Source organism: Scylla paramamosain, chromosome 40, assembly GCF_035594125.1.
Source record: "Scylla paramamosain isolate STU-SP2022 chromosome 40, ASM3559412v1, whole genome shotgun sequence".
Taxonomy (NCBI): domain Eukaryota; kingdom Metazoa; phylum Arthropoda; class Malacostraca; order Decapoda; family Portunidae; genus Scylla; species Scylla paramamosain.
Window position 1 is genome coordinate 1,130,001 of NC_087190.1, and position 22,787 is coordinate 1,152,787.

The following is a 22,787-nucleotide window of genomic DNA, read 5'->3' on the forward strand; positions in this document are numbered from 1 at the left end:
CCGCCTTGTCTGGAGTACTTTTTCACAGGTGTAAGTTACTGGAGGTTTTTCAAGGGTGTTTTCATGATTCTAGTGATTGTTCAGCAGTCTTTTGCAATTTAGAGTATTTAAAGGGTGTTTTCATACTCTTAGTGATTGTTTAGCAGGTTTTAGTAGGAGTTACTAAAGTTTACGAGGGTGTTCTCTTGATTCTAGCAATAGTTTAGTAGGATCTCACAGAAATTACTAAGATTATCAAGGGTGTTTTCCATATTCTAGTAATAGCTCAACTTGGGGCTTTCAAGGGTGTTTTTTTATGATCATAGTAATAGTTTAACAATCTGTAGTGGAAGTTACTAAGTTTTTCAGGGTGGCTTTCATGATTCTCTTGATAGTTTCACGAGATTTATTCGAAGTCCGAAGGTTTTCAAGAGTGATTTCCCGATGTTACTGATAGTTTAACAGGTGGTATTGGAAGTTGTTATGGTTTTCATAGGCGTTTCCCTGAATCTAGTGGTTGTTTAAGGAAAAAAGTTAAACGCAATGGAAGTGAATACATTGTTATTTGACTCCACTATTGGCCACGAGTATACACGTGTCCGCCGTCTTATAGGAACAGATTCTTGCCTGTACATCCCAGGCAGGCGCCACTTGACCTCTGCCTTCTCATTGAATGGATGTGTCTCACGCGTGCCTTTACACTACAGCCAGCTCCTCCACTTGAACCCTCCTTCTATCTCCACCTCTCGCCCTCCTCTTCACTCTACTTATCCTTCGCTTTTTGGATGTCTTCTTGAGACAGTCTGTCTCGCTCTCTTTTCACTCTCCAATTTCTCCCGCTCTATTTCAATCATCTTAGATAAGTAATGGCGCAGCACCCTTTATTCACGATAAATAGTAATTGATTGGTTTCTGAGTATAAGAACTAAGGATGAATAATTGGTCGTAGTTTCTTCGAGTTAAAAGAAGTGTGATTCTGTATCTTAGCTAAGGTGACGAGAGACCACCACTTCCTCACACACAGCGCAGTATTATACACACACAAAAAACATTACCGTAGTGCTCTCTCTCTCTCTCTCTCTCTCTCTCTCTCTCTCTCTCTCTCTCTCTCTCTCTCTCTCTCTCTCTCTCTCTCTAGCAAGACACCGGGCAATCATGCACAGATGTTGGATGCATAATTTGTAAGCTGATGATGGAGATATGCACTTGAATATATTTCATGAGTTGTATGTTGTCCTGCATGTGAGATATTGAAGTGCAGCCGTTGTACGTCTGCAGGGGACATCGGCAGGGCGAGTGTTGTGTTCCTGGCCGACATGTCTCAGCGCTACACACGTCACTGCCCTCAGGTGTTGGTGTAAACGATGCCTGTGCCTTAGTGTCGACCATGTTCTGAAATATTTCTGCCCGCACCTCAGCTACTTTCAAAAGGCCCTAGTTAAAGTGAGAGGTTTTCAATTAAGGGTATTTGTACGATTGTAGTGACATATTAACAAGACTTCTACACTATTAACGGGAGAAACAGTCCTGAGAACCGGCTGATCATCTCAGTGGCCTTTGAAAATTGTCGCGATGAGAGAGCAAAGCGTTTCTTAATACGGGCCTATGCCGTGAGTTATAACCCGCCGCAGGCCTCTTGCCCAGAATATAGAACATAAACACATAAGAAATAAAGGAAGCTGCAAGAAACCATAACATTCTAAATTTGTCAAATATTCCTTTAAATTTGTCTTAAGATCCCTTTAAATTTGCCTAATCTTTCTTTCCTTCCTTAACACGGTAACCTGACGCACTATTGCAAAAACGTAGCCACCGGAGAAGATTGCTGCTGACTCCTATTCACCACACACACACACACACACACACACACACACACATACACATACACATCGTTTATGAAGGGAGGCTGAGAAATAGTGGTCATAAAAGCGTCAGCGAGGTAGTGTCGGGCCATAAGGACGAGGCGCTACAGGGGACCAATTGAGCCTCGCTACAATGAGGCATCGATCACAACACTCCAAGGCGCCGGCACGTGGGGGCGATTACGGACTGGCATCTGGCGGGGAAAGATAAAAAAGGCTTAGGTGGAGAGGTGGAAGCGGGAGACATGAGAGCTGTGTCTGGAGGAAAGGAATGCATAAGATAGATAGATAGGCTTCACTCATTAGGCTAAACTGACATTGGAAAAGATTTCGACCAGAGATCTACTAGGAAGGAGAATGTGAAGGATCTGGAAGGAAGGAACTAAAGAGAACGTGATGTGTCTTGAAGGAAGGAAGAAAGAAAACGGGAAGCAGGGTGTGGCGTGTCTAGAAAGAAACAAGGAACGAAGGAGGGAAAGGAGAGAAAATGCTGAGGGTATGGACGAAAGAAAGGAAGAAGAGAGTGGCAGGTCTGGAAGGAAAGGAGAAGTGGGTATGGAAGGAAGGAAGAAGGAAGTGGCAGGTCTGGGAAGAAAGGAGGAAGGAGGGTGTGGCGTGTCTGGAGGGGAAGGAGGGTGGAGGAAGGGCGGACTGAAGGGCGGCGCCTCATTGGTGTTTATGAACCACCGCTAAGTGTTTCCACCTTAACTTGGCAACACCATTAAAAGTTTGCTCACCTGTATCACAATAAACTAGTGCACACTTTACAAGCAACTCTGCAGCGGCCACTTTATGAGGCTATTTGCTTTGTGGTTTTTCCTTTCCTGCGCCCGTTACTTGCTGGAAGGTGTGTGTGTGTGTGTGTGTGTGTGTGTGTGTGTGGAGAGAGAGAGAGAGAAAGAGAATAGAAATACTGATAGACAAGTAGAGAAGATGGACGGATGAACGAACGAAAGAATGAATGAATGAATGAATGAATGAATGAAGCAAACATCGTATCAGTAAAGAAGAAATAGAGACAAACAGACACTTGGACACAATGAAGGATACGAAAAGTAAAAATCTTAAAACGAAAGACAAAAAGCATAAATAAGCACAATTTTTTCAGCCCTTCCAAACCCCACAGAGGTAAACCCACAGCTGCACACACCTCAGCGCTCTACGTATTGGCTCTCACGTCAGCCCGGCCCGCGTGGCGCATGATATCTGACCTGTGAAATTCCTGACTCTGCTCACACGAAGGGCCGTTGGTTAAGACTGCTTTTGCTAACATTTACTAACCGTCCTGTGTCAATTAGGGGGACATACGTGGCGTGGGCTTCCAGATTGTACGTGACGTGAGGACCTTCAAATATAAGCGGCGAGAGACTTGTTTAGAAATGCCATAGTTACTTCAGCTGTTAAGAGATTAAATATCAGTTCGAATCTCTTTGGAATCTGGGTATTTTTTCTGTTTTTCAAGTGGTAGTTTCATATGGTCTCATCAGCCTTGTCTTTGATTCGTAATGTATCGAGAAGTACTTGGATGTCGTGTGACTTTGGCAGGTGTCATTGAAAAAAAACCTTAATTTGACGTGATTCATAGTTTGAGGGCCTTGGAGGTGCGGCGTCTGTAGTGTTCTTGAAGCTCTGATGGGACGGTTGGTAAAGGATGGACGATTTTCCCCAGAACTCGCCAAGGCGACTCTTGGGCATTCAAAGGTGCTGTTATATCCTCAAGCATGTTCTTTCTCTCTTTTCCTTTATTCTTTCGTCCTTCTTCCTCTCCTGTGTATTACCTACTCCTTTTTTTCCCTTCATCCTTTCTACTTTCAGATAATTACTTCCCTCTTTCCCTTTCTTCTGCCCTACGTGCTTTTCTGATTATTTCCTATCTTTCCATTCATACTTCCGTCCCTCATGTTTATTTTATGTCTTCTCTTCCTTTATCCTTCCCTTCTTACAACTTCCTGAATATCCCTTAGCCTTTTTCCACTTATCCCTGTCTTCCTCCTCTTCTCCCTTTTTCCTTGTGAACGTTCTTATCTTAATTATATCCTTCCCTTTTCATTCATACTTCAATCCTTTTTGCTGATTATTTGCAGTCCTTCTAACTTCCTGAACGTTGCTTACCCTTTCCCACTCATCCATCTGTCTTACCTACTTCCCACCCCACTCCCTTTTCTCCTTGTGTCCTTCCTGCTTAATATTTCCCGCCCTTCCCTCTCGCCCTCCTGCAGCGGCCACCGATCATTAAGGTTCCAATATCGTCGTCGGTTCTCGCTTGGCCCCTCTCGTCTCCCCTTCCCGCCAAGCCATTTGTGTCACCATTAAGTATATTTCCTAAGCCTCATTCCACTTGACTTAATCGTCGTGTTTTGTTTGTACAATTAGACTCTCGCTCCATCTGCACTCCTACTCTGTTAGATATTGATAATTAACGTGACTTTCTAACACTCAATACTTGGCAGTTTCAGTTCATTGGTCAGAGGGTAAAGCGATTTGAATTGTAGCGGGTCCTGACTGCTTCCTGTTTCTGATTTCGAGTATCATAGAAATTTAACCTGCAGTGGGTAAAATATGATGTCTTTTCAAATCACGATCTATACAGTAAAGGGATCAACAATGAGATTAATCAACGGAATTATCTAATCTAAACATAAGCTAAACTAATCTAACCCAGCTTTCGGGTGAAGACGTTTGTTATTTCAGTATTATCCACTGACTGACCTTCAAACCATGAAACAGATTAGTCAATAAAGTTTGTAGTTTTGATAATTCTAGATACCGACGGAATTTTGCAAAGTTTTGTTTTCATTAGGGGGCTGTCAGCCATTTAGTGGCGGAGGAGTTAGTTTTATCCCCTCATTCGGCTTTAATTGTGTGAAAAGGCCAGACAGACAGACAGACAGACAGACAGACAGACAGACAGACAGACAACCAGACTGTGGTGGGCAGACTGAACCCTCGTTGTACTACATTTATGTTTTGTTTTGTATTGTTTTGTTCTTTTTTTTATCCCCCTTATTTTTTAGCTGCCTGTTCCCTTCTTGTTCCATGTTAGTGATGTCTGCAGTTTCACATTTTTGACGAGCGGCGCCGCATGACAGAGTGACCGTGACTGAGTTATAAATCAGTCACCGAGTCCCATTTCTTTTCCCGTAACGATGCTAACATTTTTTTCAGCATGCATGGCCGGCGCTGCATGATGTGTACTGGTGCGGCGCCGGGAACAAATTAGGTAATTATCGTCGTCACCTTGATAGATGATGTCGCTGCTGCAGTGAGGCGCCGGCTGTACGCTGAGCCAGTCACGGGAGTCCTCGCAGCATATTGAAGGGCGCGCCACGTCTCTTGGCAGTCCAGCACGAAGTGACCTCCATGGAATTCAAAGGTCGATTAAATTGATGGACGATGCTATGATACGCGACCCAGAAAGTACTGCACTTGCTTCCGTTGAGTATGAAAATATACGGATAGTTAATGAAAATAGATAAAAGAAGATAATAATAATAATAATAATAATAATAATAATAATAATAATAATAATAATAATAATAATAAAAATACATGAAACAAAACAAAATAAAAAGTGCATAAAACAAAACCAAGTATAAAATTAGACACACACACACACACACACACACACACACACACACACACACACACACACACACACAAATAATAATAAAGATAATAATAATAATAATAATAATAATAATAATAATAATAATAATAATAATAATAATAATAATAATTATACACGAAGCAAACACTCAAAACAAAACAAATAAACAAAAGTACACTAACAAAACTAAATATTCCTGTTTCCTGAGTAGTCCCGTCACCTATATACACACTGCCACACACACTGCCACACACACACACACACACACACACACACACACACACACACAGGGGGGTCTCTGGGTCAGGTGAATCAATACAGAGCAGCACGAGTCTTCCACAACATCCCCCTTATTGCCTCACCTGTCCCTGCCGCACCTCATCCCCACGCCTCACCCCTGGGCGGCTCTCCACTCCCTCACACTCCCTCCCTGTTCTGCTTTACTCCGCCGAAAATTTCCTTTCCGCCCTCATTGTTCAAGTAAATCCTCGTAGCTTCTCCTGGTTCGTTCTCTTCATCCTTACTCGTCGTTCTATAAGCCATCTTTGCTTAATCCTGCTTCGGCTCCTCTCCTCTCCATATTAAATGTATTCCGGACAATTTACGCAGCTCATCCCGACTTTTTCCTCCTCATCATCCTCACATTTCCTCTCTCTGTTCTCATAAGTCATCATACCTCACGCAACGCCTCCTTCTCTGTATCCTCACCTTCCCTCACAGTATTCTCATAAATTCTCACATCTCTGCCTGACACCTTCACTACCACCACCATCACACATTGCTCACAGGATTCCGACAGATCCTCGCATTTTAGCCATTTATCGCCTCCTCATCATCGCAATATTGTGGTGAAGGCAGTGACTCTCTTCCCCCTGTGCTGCACACTTTCGCGTCATTAAGGCGTCTGTGTGGTGTTCTGCAGCCCACTCTGGGTTGCCATCATCCTATCAAGTGCTGTCCTCTGTTCTGGGTGTTGTAGTACACAATCGTGGCTGCTCGTGCTGTAGCAGTTTAGTCGGAAGGATAAACCATGTTTTGTCAGTAGAGGCTTGGGGACTATTTTGTCAGTAGAGGCCCAGGATTAAATGATATTATTTTTCGTTCAGCTGATCCGCCATGGATGATCAGACCTGCTCCAATTTCTCGGGTGAGTGAAGGGAGACTGGCTCTGGTGACAGGGAGTCAGGAAGCGGCCGTCATCGCTCCAGTCCCTCGTGAAGGCGGCGGCCCAACCATGCATGAGGTGCTTGACGCTGAAGGCTCGTGGGTGGGTAGGGGGGAAGCGGAAGGGGATGGATTTGGACGGATTAGACCCGAGCCCTGCCCATCATCCGGTGTACAGCCTCCTTGTGGTGGAGTGGCTGCATGCCCCGAAGGCCCGGCGAGTCAGGCCAGGATGTTCTTTGAGACGCGGCAGGAGCCAGACAGCTGTCCGGGACGCAGGTTGCCGGTGTGGGTTTGGGAGGGACGGGGAAATTAGCGAGGTGGATGCGAGGCTTTGACGGGCCTCAAGAGAGTGAGATCGAGTAGTGAGAGGAGAAACTGCGGGACGTCGAATCAAGCTTTGTTGCGTTAAGTCTGGAAGTGCCTGAGCACTGGAGATGGTGAAGGAGTAGAGCGTCTTGTTTCTCGGAGCAATGTTCATACTCTGTCATTAAGGCTTCGTTTTTAGCAGCACTTGTATCACAGGAGAAGTCTGTGCATGCTCAGACTAGGAGTTGGGGACGTCTCCAGGAGATGAATGGTTACTGTAGTGGGGAGTAGCTGTGGCACACCAGTGAGCTGATGGTGAGGCGAGGGCTGCCTCGCTCACCAGTTCACGACGAAATAAAGCTTGGAGGGCTCGGCGAAGTGGAGTCCTTGTAATGGAGATGCTGTAAGAGTGCTGTAACGGTAGAATGAAGTGCCTTCTTGGCAGCCGCGTCTGCAGTCTCATTGTATGCAACACCTCTGGTGACTGTGGACGTCTTGATGTATGTGGTAAGGAAGGCGTTGTCTGCAGGAGATGGGTTGGCAGTGACATGGGAGTCTGGCGCGAAGTCTATACGAATCAGCTCACGACCTCTTCTTTTTCTAGCTGCGTGGTTGTCGTGTTGGACGGGCAGGTGTCTGGGAAGGGGCACGCAAGGGAATTGACTCGCACCAGTCCAGTAAAGGCAAAGTCTCTTATCCCTGTGTTTCTTGTTTGAGTTGCACTTTGGGGACGAGAGGGTGATGCAGATGATAAAAGCACTTCAGTCTGAGCAGCGGCAGCGCCAATCATTGTTTGGTGTTTGGTCTGCTGTTCTAGTCTTCTTTATTCCTTCTTGATCTCTTATTGATTGTTCTTTATTTTAGAAACGAGCCCCTGATACACCCAAAGCCGGTTACTCAGGCTCAGGCTGTTCGTCGTGACTGTGGGAAATACTTGATATAACAGAAACAATGATAACTTAATGTAAAAAGTAGTTTATACGAACTTACTTGAGCGAGGCTTAGAGTAGCGAGACTGATAGTTAGGGACTCGACTCTTCTCGAATCAACATCACTGTAAATAGAACACGTAGTACATCAATACGTACGTAATTGAGGATAAATGACGATGATCACATTACTACATGGTTGTTAAGATAGAGAATTTAGGATTATTTATTTAAATTATTTTACAAAGGACTGGCTGTGAGTCAATGAAATGTCTCCATCTCACGCATTCGGGGCTTCGAGTCGCACAGACGGCTGAGCGAAGAGGCAAGACTGGCCGGCCCACAACACAGTCACCAGGCATCGGGAAATCTTGCCGTACACACCAAAAGAATACTGGTGCATCATGGACCTCCAGGAGACAGGCAGTACACACTGAACCGTATCCCGGAGTGGCACCACCATTGGATAAAGTACAGCCGATGCTCGCTACCCATGATGAGTACCCTGATAATTTCCCAGGTCAGAAGGTAGGGTGGCGTGACCTGTAGGGTGGTGCTACGAGGTATGATGTCCACTGATTCCAAGTGAGTTCCATTAAAGTGTTTAACTGAATATACAACAAATACCTACTACATTTATGCCTCACACAATAAATCAGTCATTTAGTAACTACAAGATAATTATTTTCAGTGGGTGATCCAAGCCTCGAGTGATTTTTTAGTATTCTCAATCAACTCTAGTGATATAACAACGTGGCCCAGTGAGATCATTTGTCTTTGTAAATCTTGAGGCAAGTGAAGAGTGATTAGGGCAACTACGTCTTTGATTTATGACAGGAATGACTGTTTATTCTTCTCTTTTTAATACATAATCTACATTTCCTTTAATGTTTTGGCCTTTTATGGGTTAAAAGAAGGATGTTTGGGGTCTTTTACGGGTTAAAGGAGGTATTTTGGACACCCCATATTTTATCGAGGGAGCGGGCGGTTTAAATTGCGGACAGCCAGCAGCCACTCCCCCGGGCGATTTGAATTTCAGCCCCCGTTAAGACCTGGGAGGCTGCTCTGGATAGTGGCGATCAGCGAGATTACAACCCCTCGGCTGACCTCCCGTACCTACTTGCTGTTAGATATGTGTGTGTGTGTTGCAACCCAAATTTACTTACCTCCTAAGACCGAGTGTAATGAAAGAGGTGCTTTTTCAATCTAACTTGTACCGGTCACCGACAATTGCGGTTCTTTATGTAAATGATTCCATGAATACACAACAGGCAGCCAGGGAACGAGGGAATGGTGAGGCGCCTCTTGCTAAAATGAAATAACTCGCAAATAGAGATCGGCCAATGCATCAAAATACGCATGTACATTATCCACCAAGTGAACCTGAAGGACGTGATTGTTCTGTATATGAGATAAACCTTTCCTTCCAGACAGAGGCTGAGGAGTTTTTGATGTGGACAGCGTAACGGTTGGGCTGACTCGCTCAAATGCAAACTCCAATAACTCCGCTTCGCTAGTAGTCAGTGGAGGATTTTCTTGTACGACAATGCTCCTTGAGGAATGACTTTCTTAGTGATGCGGGACTTCTGTACCACTATGCCTTGCGTTTTCCTGCACCAGCTGAAAGGAACACAGAGAAGGAACGAGCAGCAGCAGACTTGTTATTCTTAAGTTTATTTGTGATTAGTTGCTGGTACACATTAAAGCAGCATTTCCAAACATAGGGGAAATCTCTTCTCCTCCTCCCTTCACTTTCATCACCAGAGGAAAATTCATCACAAGGGAAATATAAATCTAATCTGATTTAATTTCAATATGAAACAAGTATATTTTGTTTTGGCGTCTATTTGTTTGTTATATCATACAAATTAATTTTATCTTTGGCATTCCCTCTTCAATATAAAGATGAAATCCGAACAGTGAAATTAGTTGAAGGGGTCGACGGGATAAGAAAGTTTGGAGTCGGAGAGGGAGGCGCGCCGTGAAGGTAAAGCATCAAGGCATAGGTTGTTGTGAGATCTACCTTCAAGTAATCCAGAAAACACTTTCCAGTCTTCATTCGTCTTAATTAAATATGCCCAACATCACTTACCTTACTGTTATAGGGTATCTTGAAGCCTCTTTGCATTCACCCGCCTCAATATAAGTAATGCCTTTTTCCACGGTCATTATTCATGATAAAAGTTGAAATAACAGGACAAAACAAAACAACAACAAACAGGTCTGAAATCCCGAAGCATCTCTTTATGAAGCAACTGCAGTGTAGGGGAGGGCGACTAAATTTTTTCCTTAAATCTCGAGTAATATTTCACATAGCGGCTCTCCCTCCTGTCTATAAATATGGTAATCTTCGCACAGGCTTCTATGAATGGCAAGTGGCGTTTGTTTTTATTCCATTAAAAAAATGTGACGAGGGAAATGCATCCAGTGACTCGCAAAGCTAAGTGTTGCCGACGCAGTGTGTTATAGTAAAATAAAAATGAAAATAAAAGAATAAAAATAAACGATGGTAGTAAAATACTTGGGACAGCTCTCATTTCAAGTACCTCTTTATTAGCGCCTACATATTATTGCTAAAATCTTGACGACCAACTATTCCGGAGAAAAGTCCTCCAAAATACTTCCAAATAACTGCTTTGAAGTTGTTGTTGTTGTTACTATTATTGCTATTATTATTATTGTTGTTGTTGTTGTTGCCGCCTTTGTCGTTGCTGTTGTTGTCTTTGTCGTTGTTGTTGTCGTCGTTGTTACCGTTGTAGTTATCGTTGCCGTTGTTATTATTTCACTAATCAACCAAAGATCTTTCTACACTTACCTTTCAAGAGACAGAGAAGGAAGAGGCAAAACTAATTATTTATTTTCACCTAAGCTTCATTCATTCTTTCCTTCGCTATTCAGATTTAGAGAGTTTGATGTTTAGTTTCAAATGTCCCTGTTAAAGATCATATCCTCCCCTGGTTGTTTTTTTTTTTATATTAAAGTGCGTTGGGAAATCGTTCTTGCAGTCCCTAAATCCCAGTTTGTATTACACCTCAAGTCTCCGCTGGCTGGAGTCACGCAGAAGCGGAGAGGCGTGGAAGTGTTTTGAGCGATGCCATACACCTGCTGGGCTGTCTGCCTGGTGCTTGCCGCGGTGGGGTGAAGACGGGGGGCATAACTTCACCCAGGCAGTGCGTTACGTTGAAAAGAGAGGGCCAAGATTCCTGTACGACACGAAGTATGAATTTATTTATTAGTTTATTTCATTAGCGGTTGTATTTTTTTTTTCTTTTCTTTTGTGGTGCGCATCACCCAGTCACACTTCATCTTCCTCACACCAGAGCAACTTGTCACTTATTATTATTATTATTATTATTATTATATCATCGTTTTCACAACCAGATGTCAACAAACTACTTAATAAATACACTTGGTCAGAGAGAGAGAGAGAGAGAGAGAGTTGTAAAACAAAGAAATTAAGTTATTTAAACAAGAAAAAAATAGAAAAAAAAACATATGTAAGACACAAATATAAATGGAAATGAGGCAAGGAAAGGAAATGAAGTGTCGCCAAGAAAGATGAACGAAGACTGGGACATGATAGAAGAGGAGGAGGAGGAGCAGGAGAAATAAGGAAGGAGAGAGCAGAGGGACGAGGGAGATCGGTGCAAGAGTGAGGAATGGGAAGAAAACACGAATAAAATATAAATCTTGTTCATCTGTCTGTAGAACTGTAAAAACACCCTTAAAAACCCGCGCAACTTCAACTAGAGCCTTTTTTTTAAAGTAGTGGAGATGCGGACAGAACTGTTTCAAAATATGGTACCTTGAGTGACCTACGAAACACAGTTGTGATGAGAGCGCGTAGTGTTTCAGAATACGGCCCTAGGGATGAGGGGACCCAAGAGTCACGCGGGTCGGCCCTTAGCTGCCCATTAACCCGGCAAACCTCATTACTTTATCGAGATTAACCCTAAGAGCTCATGTCTGCCACGCATCGGGTCCCGTGTCTGGCCAAGGGTTCACGCAGCGCCGTTCTCTCTCTCTCTCTCTCTCTCTCTCTCTCTCTCTCTCTCTCTCTCTCTCTCTCTCTCTCTCTCTCTCTCTCTCTCCAAGATTACCGTATTGTTGTCGGTGGTGGTGGTGGTGGTGGTGGTGGTGTTTAATACAGCTTCCTTGTTTGTCAGTTTTTGGTTGTAATTTTATTATTATTATTATTATTGTTGTTGTTGTTGAAATCCTAACATTTAACGTCCGGTGCCTTGTGGTCTAATTTTTCTAGCACCAAATCTCAATAAATCAGTCACTTAATCGATCAGTCATTCTTGATAAAAAGAAACAAACCCCACATTATGCGTTGTTATCATATGTCTATGATAACTTTACTTTCACTCGCCACTTGGCTTAGGGTGTCTTGTCAGTATTGTCTTGCCAGAGAGAGAGAGAGAGAGAGAGAGAGAGAGTGTGTGTGTGTGTGTGTGTGTGTGTGTGTGTGTGTGTGTGTGTGTGTGTGTGTGTGTGTGTGTGTGTGTGTGTTCTGAGTTTAGGAGACCAGTGAGAATCGGTAATGAACACGGAGAAACAAGTATTCCAACGCAAGGGAGAAAATGAGTCTAGCGGAGCGGTCAGGGCAGGGCTGGTCTGGTACGGTTGGGTGGAGTGTGCCGTGACGCCAAGCAGGATTTACAGGCCTCGGGGAGCCATGCGTCTCTTAAGCAGGGCGCAGGTGAGGCATGCATCTTGGGCCACGCTCACTGCGATAAATGCAAATTGACTTTAAGTTCAAGAGCGGCTGTTGGTTTTATGGGTGATCGGGTTTCTCTCTCTCTCTCTCTCTCTCTCTCTCTCTCTCTCTCTCTCTCTCTCTCTCTCTCTCTCTCTCTCTCTCAACCTTTTTTTGTGTACTGTACAATAGGTCTTCATTAGTGTTCAGTAATTTATCCTAAAAAAAAGCGTTACCGGGCCGGCCTCCGCCCCGCCACACCCTCGTTAGCAGTGATGAGGCAATTTATAAAAATTAAACGTGTAGTCACATATTGCCAGACAGGCCCCGCTGTGTTGTGTGCGCGGCGCGGCGAGTTAGGCTGCACTAATTTGTGTGGGGCGCGAACCCGTGGCTGCCAGAAGTGCCCCCAGCGAACACCGCAACGAGAACCTACTCTGAAATGTTTGGATGATTTAAGTTATGGCTCTGCAGCAATGAGGTCACGTGGTGCGGACTAGAAAAAATGTTCCCTCTCCCACCTAAAATTTGTTACGTCACGGTGGAACTCGTAGTGTGTGTGTGTGTGTGTGTGTGTGTGTTTTATGTAGGAAGGACACTGGCCAAGGGCAACAAAAATCTAATAAAAAAAATGCCCACTGAAATGCCAGTCGCCAGTGTGTGTGTGTGTGTGTGTGTGTGCGCACCACAAGGCGAGCAGTGTGATACAGACACACTAAGTTGAAAACTAAAAATTGCTTCGCCGTGTGTCATCACTGGTTGATCTTCTGTGCTCGGCTCACTATGTACTGCTGGGAGCAAGAAGCACTGCAGCTCCGAGGTGGCGAGGCGTGTGAAAGTGAGTTGGGGCTCCCTGTTGAGCACATGAGTAAATCTTTGTGCGTGGCAGGCCTCGGAAGGTAGCGACTGACTACTTGTCTGTGCTGTAGGTTAGCCAGCAACCCTGGCAAGGGACCTCACTCCTCCCTCTCCATCAGCAGCTGAGTGGCGCGTGCCGTCCCAATCTGCTGGTGGGGAGAGGGGTACGGGTGCCTCTCCTCTCGTGCCAGACGTACAGACGCTTCCCTAACTGAGGCAACAAGACCAGCAGGTGCCATCCAGCATTATCTGTAAGGACACCAGTGTAGTGGTGGTAGTGGTGTGTCATTCCGTCTGTAGCGAGTGGTGGGTGGTTGAGGCTTCCCTCCCCGTGGCGACGCTGACCGGTGGCTGGTGATCATGTCCTGGGCGGGGATCGTGGGAACACAGTTGTTTAGGGAACCCTATTTGACCTGAGGTCTCATCGTCACTTGAGTGTGATCTGAGTGCTTGTCGCCCATCGTGGGGGCATGAAACCACAACCTCCAAATTAAGAGTTTTATACTTTCCCGAATGAGATGGCCGTGAATATCGCAATTGCTCTGATAATGTGCTTCCATCCCCACCACCAGCACCGCTCACCACCCTGGCCGCTTCATTACGTTAAAGAGTACAGCCCTTGGGTTTCTATTGATTCCACTCCTGCCTGTGATAGCGCTCAACAGATGTCCAATATTAATTTCATAGAGAGAGAGAGAGAGAGAGAGAGAGAGAGAGAGAGAGAGAGAGAGAGAGAGAGAGAGAGAGAGAGAGAGACTGCCTGCATGTTTACTTCCCCGGGTGCCTGTCAGCTGAGCGTCACGGCTCGATAATCTGAGGAAGAGATGCATGTTATTCCTCAAATTGGGGACAGCAGGGAGCTCTGCCTCTAATTACAGCGCGAAGGTCTCCCTTGTGTCAGAACGAGTCACGGAAATGTTGAGGCTGGCGATCATCCGAGATTTCATGAGGAAACTGCCTCTATTGTCTCAACGCCCGTGCTGCTTCCACGCCCGTGCTCCCTCCACGCCCACGTTCCCTACACGCCCGCGTTGGTTCCACGTCCGCGCTGCTGGCCATTTACTCTCCAAAGTCCTCCAGCTGAAAGCACAACCTTTATCATGTTGTAAAAGGAGAAGACCCATGAGCTCAGTGAGATAACTGAATTTCCATCGTTTGATTGTCAATTTGGATTCAGTTATTTATTTCCTTTATTTTTTATAGTATAATCTTTACTACACTGTAGAAAAAAATAATAAATGGAGGTGTTAAGTTTCAATTGTTTTATAATAATGAGCTGGAAATCGATTATGCATTTTATTGATTCATTTTTTCCTTAAACCAAAATTAGAACAATTATAATTATTAATGCATTATCGAGAAGAAAGAAACAGTTATTTTGACATTACTATTATTATCAAAGGGAAAAAGGCCATGATTATTATTAGCCAATGAAGAAAGTTACCTTTCCATCTTTCTTTTTTTTTTTTCTTTCAGGCGTGAGTTCGATGACACAATTACCTCTTTTCCAGCAGGTAACGCGGCGGGCGAGTGTGTGGCGCCGCTCACCCCTCCGCTGGTTGGCTTGCTGGCTGGCTAGGTGAACACTGTTAGTCAGACAGAAGCGTCGGCTGTTCCATTTATCCCGCCGTCCAAAGTGAGTGATTTGTCTATTTCATTACAACACGCATGCAGCAGCGCCACGTGAATGCAATCTATCGTTAATTCCCTTCAATTAGCGTCGCTCAATGTGTCTGATTACCACCACGTGTGTGTCAGGTTTTGGTGAGTGATGCATTTTATCGCATCGCAACGCACCCTCTCCGACTGACACGTGTCTTTATGCTCCACTTATTTGTAGTGTTGCGTCCTTTCTATTTTTTTTTTTTTTTATATACATATGCAACATCTTATCCATTTTAACAAAATACTATAGAATCGCATCTTGTCTAACGAACCTTTTCTTTTTCCATTAGTATCCTTCCTGATATCCAATTACCTTATTTTATTAAATTTCATCATTTCTGGCTTTTTTTTTCACTCTCTGTAATTGCATCGTTTCTGACTACCATTTTTTTCTGGTAAAACTGGCAAACTATAATTATGATTATCCTATCCTCTGATTTATTTTTTTTTTTTTTGCATCGAATCCTTTTTGATAAACAGTTATTGTCTCGCATCTTCTTTGGTAAACTCTACAGAATCACATTCTTTCTGACTCTTATAGACGCACATCCTCCCTGATATTTTTTTTTTATTATAATTCTCTTTATTCATATATTCTTCCCTTCTCACTTGATTTTGTTTTTCTTTTCCTTTTCGTTTCTGACAAATTACTACTACTACTCCTATCAGCTGCTCCCATTTCGCCACAGCGGATCATCCTTCTCCAATACGCTCGGTCTTTATATTTCTGACAAACACTTTCATCAAATCACGTCCTTCTTCTAAAACACATTAACACATTTGCATAAGTTCCGTTGTGTGATTTCTTTTTATTCCGGTGAGTTTCATATTGCATTACGTTAAAGCATAAGTGGTGTAGGATTTAGCGCACTGTTTTGTTCTCCTTCTTAACTCTTGTCATTTCCAAGTTTTTCTTTTTTTTTTCATCTTTTGTTTCGTTGTATTTTCGTTTTTTTCGTTTTTTTTCTGCTAAGTTCTATCATTTTCAAGTCTTTTGTTATTTTTTTTTCTTTTTACCTTCTGTCTTTCGTTGTGTTTTCGTTTGTTTGTTTGTTTGCTTTTCTCTTTCCTTCGTTTAACCTTCAAGTTTTTTTTTTTTTATCTTTTGTCCTTCGTTGTATCTTCGTTTTCCTCGTGTTTAACCTTTATAATCATCTTATCTTTTCTTTTCTTTTTTTTTCTCCATTTCATCAAAATCGCACTTTTAACGTCTAATTTTGTTGCTCAGGACCGTACTCTAAAACATGACCGCTACTTCCACTATTTTTTTATGGTTGTAGTGACAGATTAACAAGATTTCTTTCTACTTTCTACTTAATAACCGGAGAAACACTCTTGAGGACACGGTTAAATATCTCTGTGGCCTTTGAAGACAGTTGTGGTGAGAGAGCGGAACGTTTCTGAATAAGGTTCTCAGTCTCTCACTCCTTTCTCCACACACGTCGCCGCCCGGTCCAGCAGTCCAGGCGGTGAGGGGCCCAAGGAGGCAGACGTGACGTGCGTGGCTGGCGAGAGATCAAGGAGGCGGTGAATGCTTACCTACCTCTCCGTCCCGCGTGCCTGTGGCTTATGGGGAATCCTTTGTTTTCACTGGTCCTCCTAGCCCAGCCTCTCCTTGCCTCTCTAATGTAAAATGTAGTAGCTACTCAGAGAGAGAGAGAGAGAAAGAGAGAGAGAGAGAGAAATTTCCATTTTGTTTTTGTACGTCATCCAAATCAAAGTACCATAGCCCAGAACATCCAGTTAATGTAATGTTAACGTGACCACATTATCATTATTCGTGAATCCATATTTCTATTAAAACTATCACTTGTCACGCAATGAAAAATTAAATTACCCTAATTATTATTTTCGACAAATTGCTTCATTATTCAACAACAACGTGCCGCATAATAAACTTGATTTGATCTGTAAAGCTGCGAATCAATTCCAGGTTCGTTAATTCATAACAATAATAGTAAGTGTTTACATGACAACTTTAATTTATTATTAATTATGAAGCTTTGCGCGGTGCACGGCCACTTTTTTTCCAATCTAGTTTCCCCCAGCCAGCGACAATGACGGTTCTGTATGCAAATAGCTCCATGAATATACAATGGCACATCGCTAAAACGCGACACACTTCCTCGGGCCAAAGGGCAAATAAAAAGCCGGAAATCTATTACAGAGAATCGATCGATGAGCGTCACGAAGTTGATTGGAGTGTGTGGAGCTTGCGATCAATTGGGCGTGGCTTTGATTTGGCATTCAGTGTTCATGCAGATTCTTTTTTTTCTGCCTAATCATAATTTTTCGGAACTTACGGTCAATCATATGCGTGAGTTTGATTCACGCGTCACACTCCTACCTTGTCTGGCACGCTTCAGCAAGACGCATCAAGACTAAGTGCACGTGGCGGGACTTAAGTGTACCTGGCATTACTGCCACCTCCTCTGGTCGTCTTGACCCCAGCACTGCCCTTTCTTCACTGGTAGAGGAAGAATACTCGTGATGCTCGTCATTGTCTGTCTGTTATCCGGGACAGAATGTGATAGCCTCCCCGCGTGTTTGCAGTGCGTGGCGTCTCCTGGTCAACCAGTTAAAGTCACCCTTACTTTATTTCCCTCCCTCCATGCATCCCTCCCACAAGCGATGACTGCAGTACCTGGCTGAGATTTACCAGATGTGTGGAATAATTTAGCTGTGTGAACTGTGCCCGCTTCAGTGCTGTGCGGGAAGGTACAACTTTCCTCCTTTCTCTGATGGGAGGAGAGGCGCCACACTCTGGGACATGAGTTGCTTTGGTCTTCATGAGTTGTGATATCTACCTCACTTCACCTAAGATGTAATTTTCTCGTTTTGTTATTTTGTTTTACTCCTTTTTTTTCTGACAATTACAAATATCAATATTTGTTTTGCATTTTAGATTTTTGCATTGTTGTGGCACGTGAGATCAACCAGTTGAAGACTTCTCTGATACTGGGAAGGATGTCCCTTCCCTTCGGATTTGAAGAAAAAAAAAAAAATCTTACCATTATATGAGTGTTTATACTGATAGGTATATACCAACCTTTCCTTCAATTATTCCAAATTTTGTTTATTTATTTTTTTTCTATTTCCCCAATAGTTTGATCAACTTACTGGACAGGTGCCATGTCACTGCAGGCATTGTGACACCCCCAAACTGGTACACAATCAATTAGTTATTTTCTGTGCCAACCATGCCCTGAACTTTTTTTCTGCCAACTGGACACCAAGTGTGCACTTCATTCAACTTATAAACTGAAAGTTGTACTGGCAGATAGTGAAAACCATCACACATCCATTTGGGCCTTGGTCACTTATGGTTGGACTTGGCAATTAATCTGTGTGTCCCCCCTCCCCTTGAGTGTCTTGCCAGGAGTTTGGTTCCCCCCACTGCCCCTCATGGCTGTCCCCATAGATCTATTTCTTGTTTCAAAACAAGAGGCATTGCAAAAATCAGGCAGCAGTTACTATGATCTAATATATATATACTAATTTAATGCTGTGGGACTTAATTGGTCCTTTTAGAATAAGGTATATATCTTATTTAAATTTTATAAGTATGTTGGCAAAAGATATGATGTTCTCAGACAATCAATAGGTATAAAAATTTATTATTACAAAGGTGGTGGCAACATACAGTATATATTTAGTGGGTCCATGATACACATAGGTGACACACACACACACACACACACACACACACACACACACACACACACACACACACACACACACACACACACACACACACACACACAGTCTGAGCTTATTGTCAAGGCACACACAGTCTGTGTTTCCTGAGGTTGCTCAGACACAGATAATTTGTTACCACTTTGAAACTAACATCTCTAGCCCATCACAACAAAATGTTCCCCTTCTAACAAAACAGCACATTCTCCTCCGACACCAATGTGCCTTGTTTATTTTAATAGTTAAGACTCACCCAAGGGATCCGTGGAAGCTAAACACTTCTGTTGGGCTGAGCTGGGTTGACGATTAGTGTGTTATTAGTGCAGAGCAACAAGTACAGAGCAGTGCAGCAATAAAAGGCAGAGCAGAGCAACACAGAGCAGCAAGTATGACAGGGAAGGAAAGTGTAACACAATACAAGTATGGACTGTGAAGTGCAGAACAGAGCAGAACAGGTGACCTTAGTCTGGCCTGAGCTGTGAAGTGACAAGGGTGTTAGTAGTGTTAGAGTGAACAGCTTATGACACACACACATAAACACACACACACACACACTCATATACACTCTCACACTCTTAAAAACTTGTGGGCCTTCTTTTAAAGCATGCTTTATACCCTTTGGGCAAACTCAATAATATCTGCCTGTTAGATACACATCTTGATATAATTACATGGGGAAAGACACTGATATATGATTAGTATCCTTGACCTCATCCATCCAGCTGTTATCATAAACCTGTTTCCCACACAGAGCAACATGAAGAATTTACATGCACTCAAAAACGGCAGCTTATCACCTCAAGGACACAGCTGAAGAAGGTTAGGATGACTGTGCCTACAGCAATCTGAGCTGCTGGGAATGTATGCCACAGATGGTCAGCAAGTGTTGGTGCTTACTGCTTGACTGACTGAATCAACCCCACCATTACCATTCCACAGTCGGCAACAGTCACATCACCACAACTTCCTCCATCCAACTTTACAACAAGTGAGTCAAATTAATTTACTTTCCACTATGCTGTCTTGATCTCTTCAGCCAGAGGTAATAATCAAACTGTCTGTAAAGGTCAGTTGGTGATCCATTGTAATTAATGCATTACAGTGCCATGACAGAGACAGTCACCCTGTAAATGACCTTGCCTACAAGTGTTTTTGCATGCTTAATGTCAGTCCCTCATACAATCCTCAACAACGTCAATGTCAGCCACACACTTGCTACCTCCCATCGTTGGCTTAGGCACTAAAATTCAGAAGAGTTGGAAAGGCTATTACTCTTAAGGACACAACAAACCTGGGATGGCTAGGGGAAGGGAAGGAATACCAACAATGACAGACAACCTCCTATTGAGACAGGAACAGCCTGAATGCCCTGGTGTGATTCTATGAAATATAAAATAATTACTGAAACATTTTCCCTGACTGATCAATAATAAATATAGGTAAAAATGCTGTCCATCCTTTGTGAATGGGTAGCAGTGGAGGACCACAGGCCAGAGTTCAGAGGCAGCTATATCCTTCACTGCCAATCTCTTCATTCAGGACAACAAAAATGTACAAGTCTGTAGATCCTGCAGGAATACATGCAAATTCATTCAAAAGTATATCCTTACCATACAAGCCTGCTAGAGAAGCTACACAAAGCAGCCTCTAAACTACAAATTACAAGAAGAAACCTATTTTTATTTTAAAAGTAATGCTAAAATATAATCTTAGCAACTTGTAGCAGCAGCAGAAGCAGCCAACAAGCTCCAGCACAGCCAACCCAGCCAACAGAGGACCAGCTCAGTGGCTCTCACAGTGTGCAGCGCACCTGCCTCACCACTGCCGCAGCGTGAGAAGGCAGTGTGACCATTCCACCTCTCTACCACACCCAGCAGGTGTTAGGACAGGGCACCAAGGCACTGCCATCTTGCAGCATCTTGACACAGCTCATTCCACTCGACAGCACAGTTAAGGAAGTCTGGTATTTTTGTCTTCATCCAAGAGTGCCACCAAAATGACCAGACCTCCAGCGCTGAGTGGAATGCACCCCATCATGGGGCAGTGGACTGTGGTGGTGCTGCCAGATGGCTCGCTCCTGTGAGGACACAGTGTTGCCGCCTTAAGGCCATGTGACCATGAGTTGGAGTACCCATGTGTCACATTCTCAGTAGTAGCGGCCTTGCTGGGTGCTGCGCCAATAGATCCCTTGGGCGGTGTCCTAGAATCGGTCTTTGGGCAAAGTGGACATCTCGGACTCGTGCAGAAACTGGATCTCCTGAAGGTCCATGAACTTCTCCTGGTCCTTGATGTGGGCATAGTTTGCTGCCAGGCACATCAAGTAGTGCACCTGTGAGGTGATGGACACATTAGTGGACACCAACCATAACCTCTTTAAGAGGCAAAGCAAAGCCAGCCATGTATTTAGAAGATCCTGCTACCTCCTGACACCCAAGTTAACCCTCACTCTCTGATCAATACACAGTACAAATCTCTGCAAGTCATGTACCAAAAGAGGTCTGTGATTTCCCAGTTCTGTATTAAGCCCAAATTATCTTATTCTCAACATATGAAAATATTTTTCATTAGTTCTGCATTATAATAAAAGAACAAAACATGTGTGATTAACTCAAAATATTTATTACAGATGAATCTACATAAAATCCACTAAGATGGCAAGGGTGTCATGAGGTGGGAAACAGAAAGGTGCCATGCTTAACAATATCCTGGAATCCAAAGAGAAAGAAGAGATTGTTGGGCAGATCTAAAAAAAAAAAAAAAAGGTAGAGAGGATAGAGTATTAGCAGCAGGTGAGGTGATGGTGGAGGCAAAGGATATGAAGACCAGCTGGTGAAGATTTGCAAGACCACAACTAAGTCCTCGCCTTTCTCACCCTACACTGGAGAGGCTGAGTGAGATATTGCACACTGTTACTGTACTAACTGTTTAATTTTTAAGCAGCCTTTTAGCAAGTATGAGAGAAAGTTTGTGAAGAATGACATCATTCAAAGATTAGAGAAGGAAAAGCAGCATTGCTTGTATGACCTGAAAGAGGAGGTTATGGGGGAGATGAACTGTAGAAAGCATGATTTTTTAAAATTTGCACAATTCTTTATATTTTACTACATAAAGCAGACAAAACAATCTTCATATTATATTACTCTACTATGCTGTGCTAATATGCAAATATACTTGAACAAGGAAATTTCACTCACCAGGGAAAGGATGACCAAGAAGGCAGACACTGTGGCCAAGATAAACATGATCTCTGCATTGTTGACGTAATCCTTGCAGAAGAGCTTTCGTTTTCCCCCGGAACACACACGCTTCTCCTCCTCAGTGGTGCCGTGGGGGAACAAGAAGCCTGCAGTGGGAAGTTATTGTCTTTGTAAACACTTTCCAACACCTTTGTGCTTGTCCATCATCCTCTTGGTACTTCATTCATTCTCTACATACTTCATTCATTCTCTACATAGGAGTACATACTTTTCCTCTCTAAAGTATGAAGGTTCTATCTCTCTCTCTCTCTCTCTCACCACAGACCCACAGTATGTTTACAAACCACAGTCATTATATATATATATATATATATATATATATATATATATATATATATATATATATATATATATATATATATATATATATATATATATATAATATATATATATATATTATATATATATCCCACTCTCTCAGCCTCTCTCATATAAAGGCTCAAGACATATCCTCCTTGTCACTTTACTTTACCAAATTTGGTCACTTTTAGAGTACACTGCCCTATTTGTCCTAAAATGCTGGCTTAGGCTCACTTTATGAAGTCTCTCCTCTCTCTCACCACAGACACTATAAATATGAACACACACTACTTTTCATATAAACATTCAAGAGATATCATACACATGTACAGTAATACAGAAAATATCCTTCATCATTTTGACAAAGAAATATGGGAGATGTTATTTGAGAAAAAAGGCATTGGTATTCTTTTGGTGTTCACTTTAGGAATCCCCCTACATAACTGTAAATAAGAGAAG

General features: G+C 43.1%; 1 protein-coding gene and 1 long non-coding RNA gene across 6 annotated transcripts in view; one reads left to right on the top strand and one right to left on the bottom strand.

The window, feature by feature from the left end:
* Window positions 1-9,569, top strand: part of LOC135092672 (uncharacterized) — a 30,613-nt gene extending 21,044 nt beyond the window's left edge. Inside the window, exons 4-5 of the long non-coding RNA XR_010262997.1 lie at window positions 8,099-8,435; window positions 9,281-9,569. This is a non-coding gene — a long non-coding RNA (uncharacterized LOC135092672). The remainder of the gene's footprint in view (window positions 1-8,098; window positions 8,436-9,280) is intronic.
* Window positions 9,570-18,676: 9,107 nt separating this feature from the next.
* Window positions 18,677-22,787, bottom strand: part of LOC135092669 (neuronal membrane glycoprotein M6-a-like) — a 36,005-nt gene continuing 31,894 nt past the window's right edge. For all 5 annotated transcript variants that reach the window (XM_063991273.1, XM_063991275.1, XM_063991276.1 and 2 more), the window contains 2 exons: window positions 21,966-22,114; window positions 18,677-21,100 (listed from right to left, as the gene is read on the bottom strand). In XM_063991273.1, the coding sequence (XP_063847343.1) occupies window positions 20,972-21,100; window positions 21,966-22,114 (278 nt within the window). In that variant the 3' untranslated portion in view covers window positions 18,677-20,971. The remainder of the gene's footprint in view (window positions 21,101-21,965; window positions 22,115-22,787) is intronic.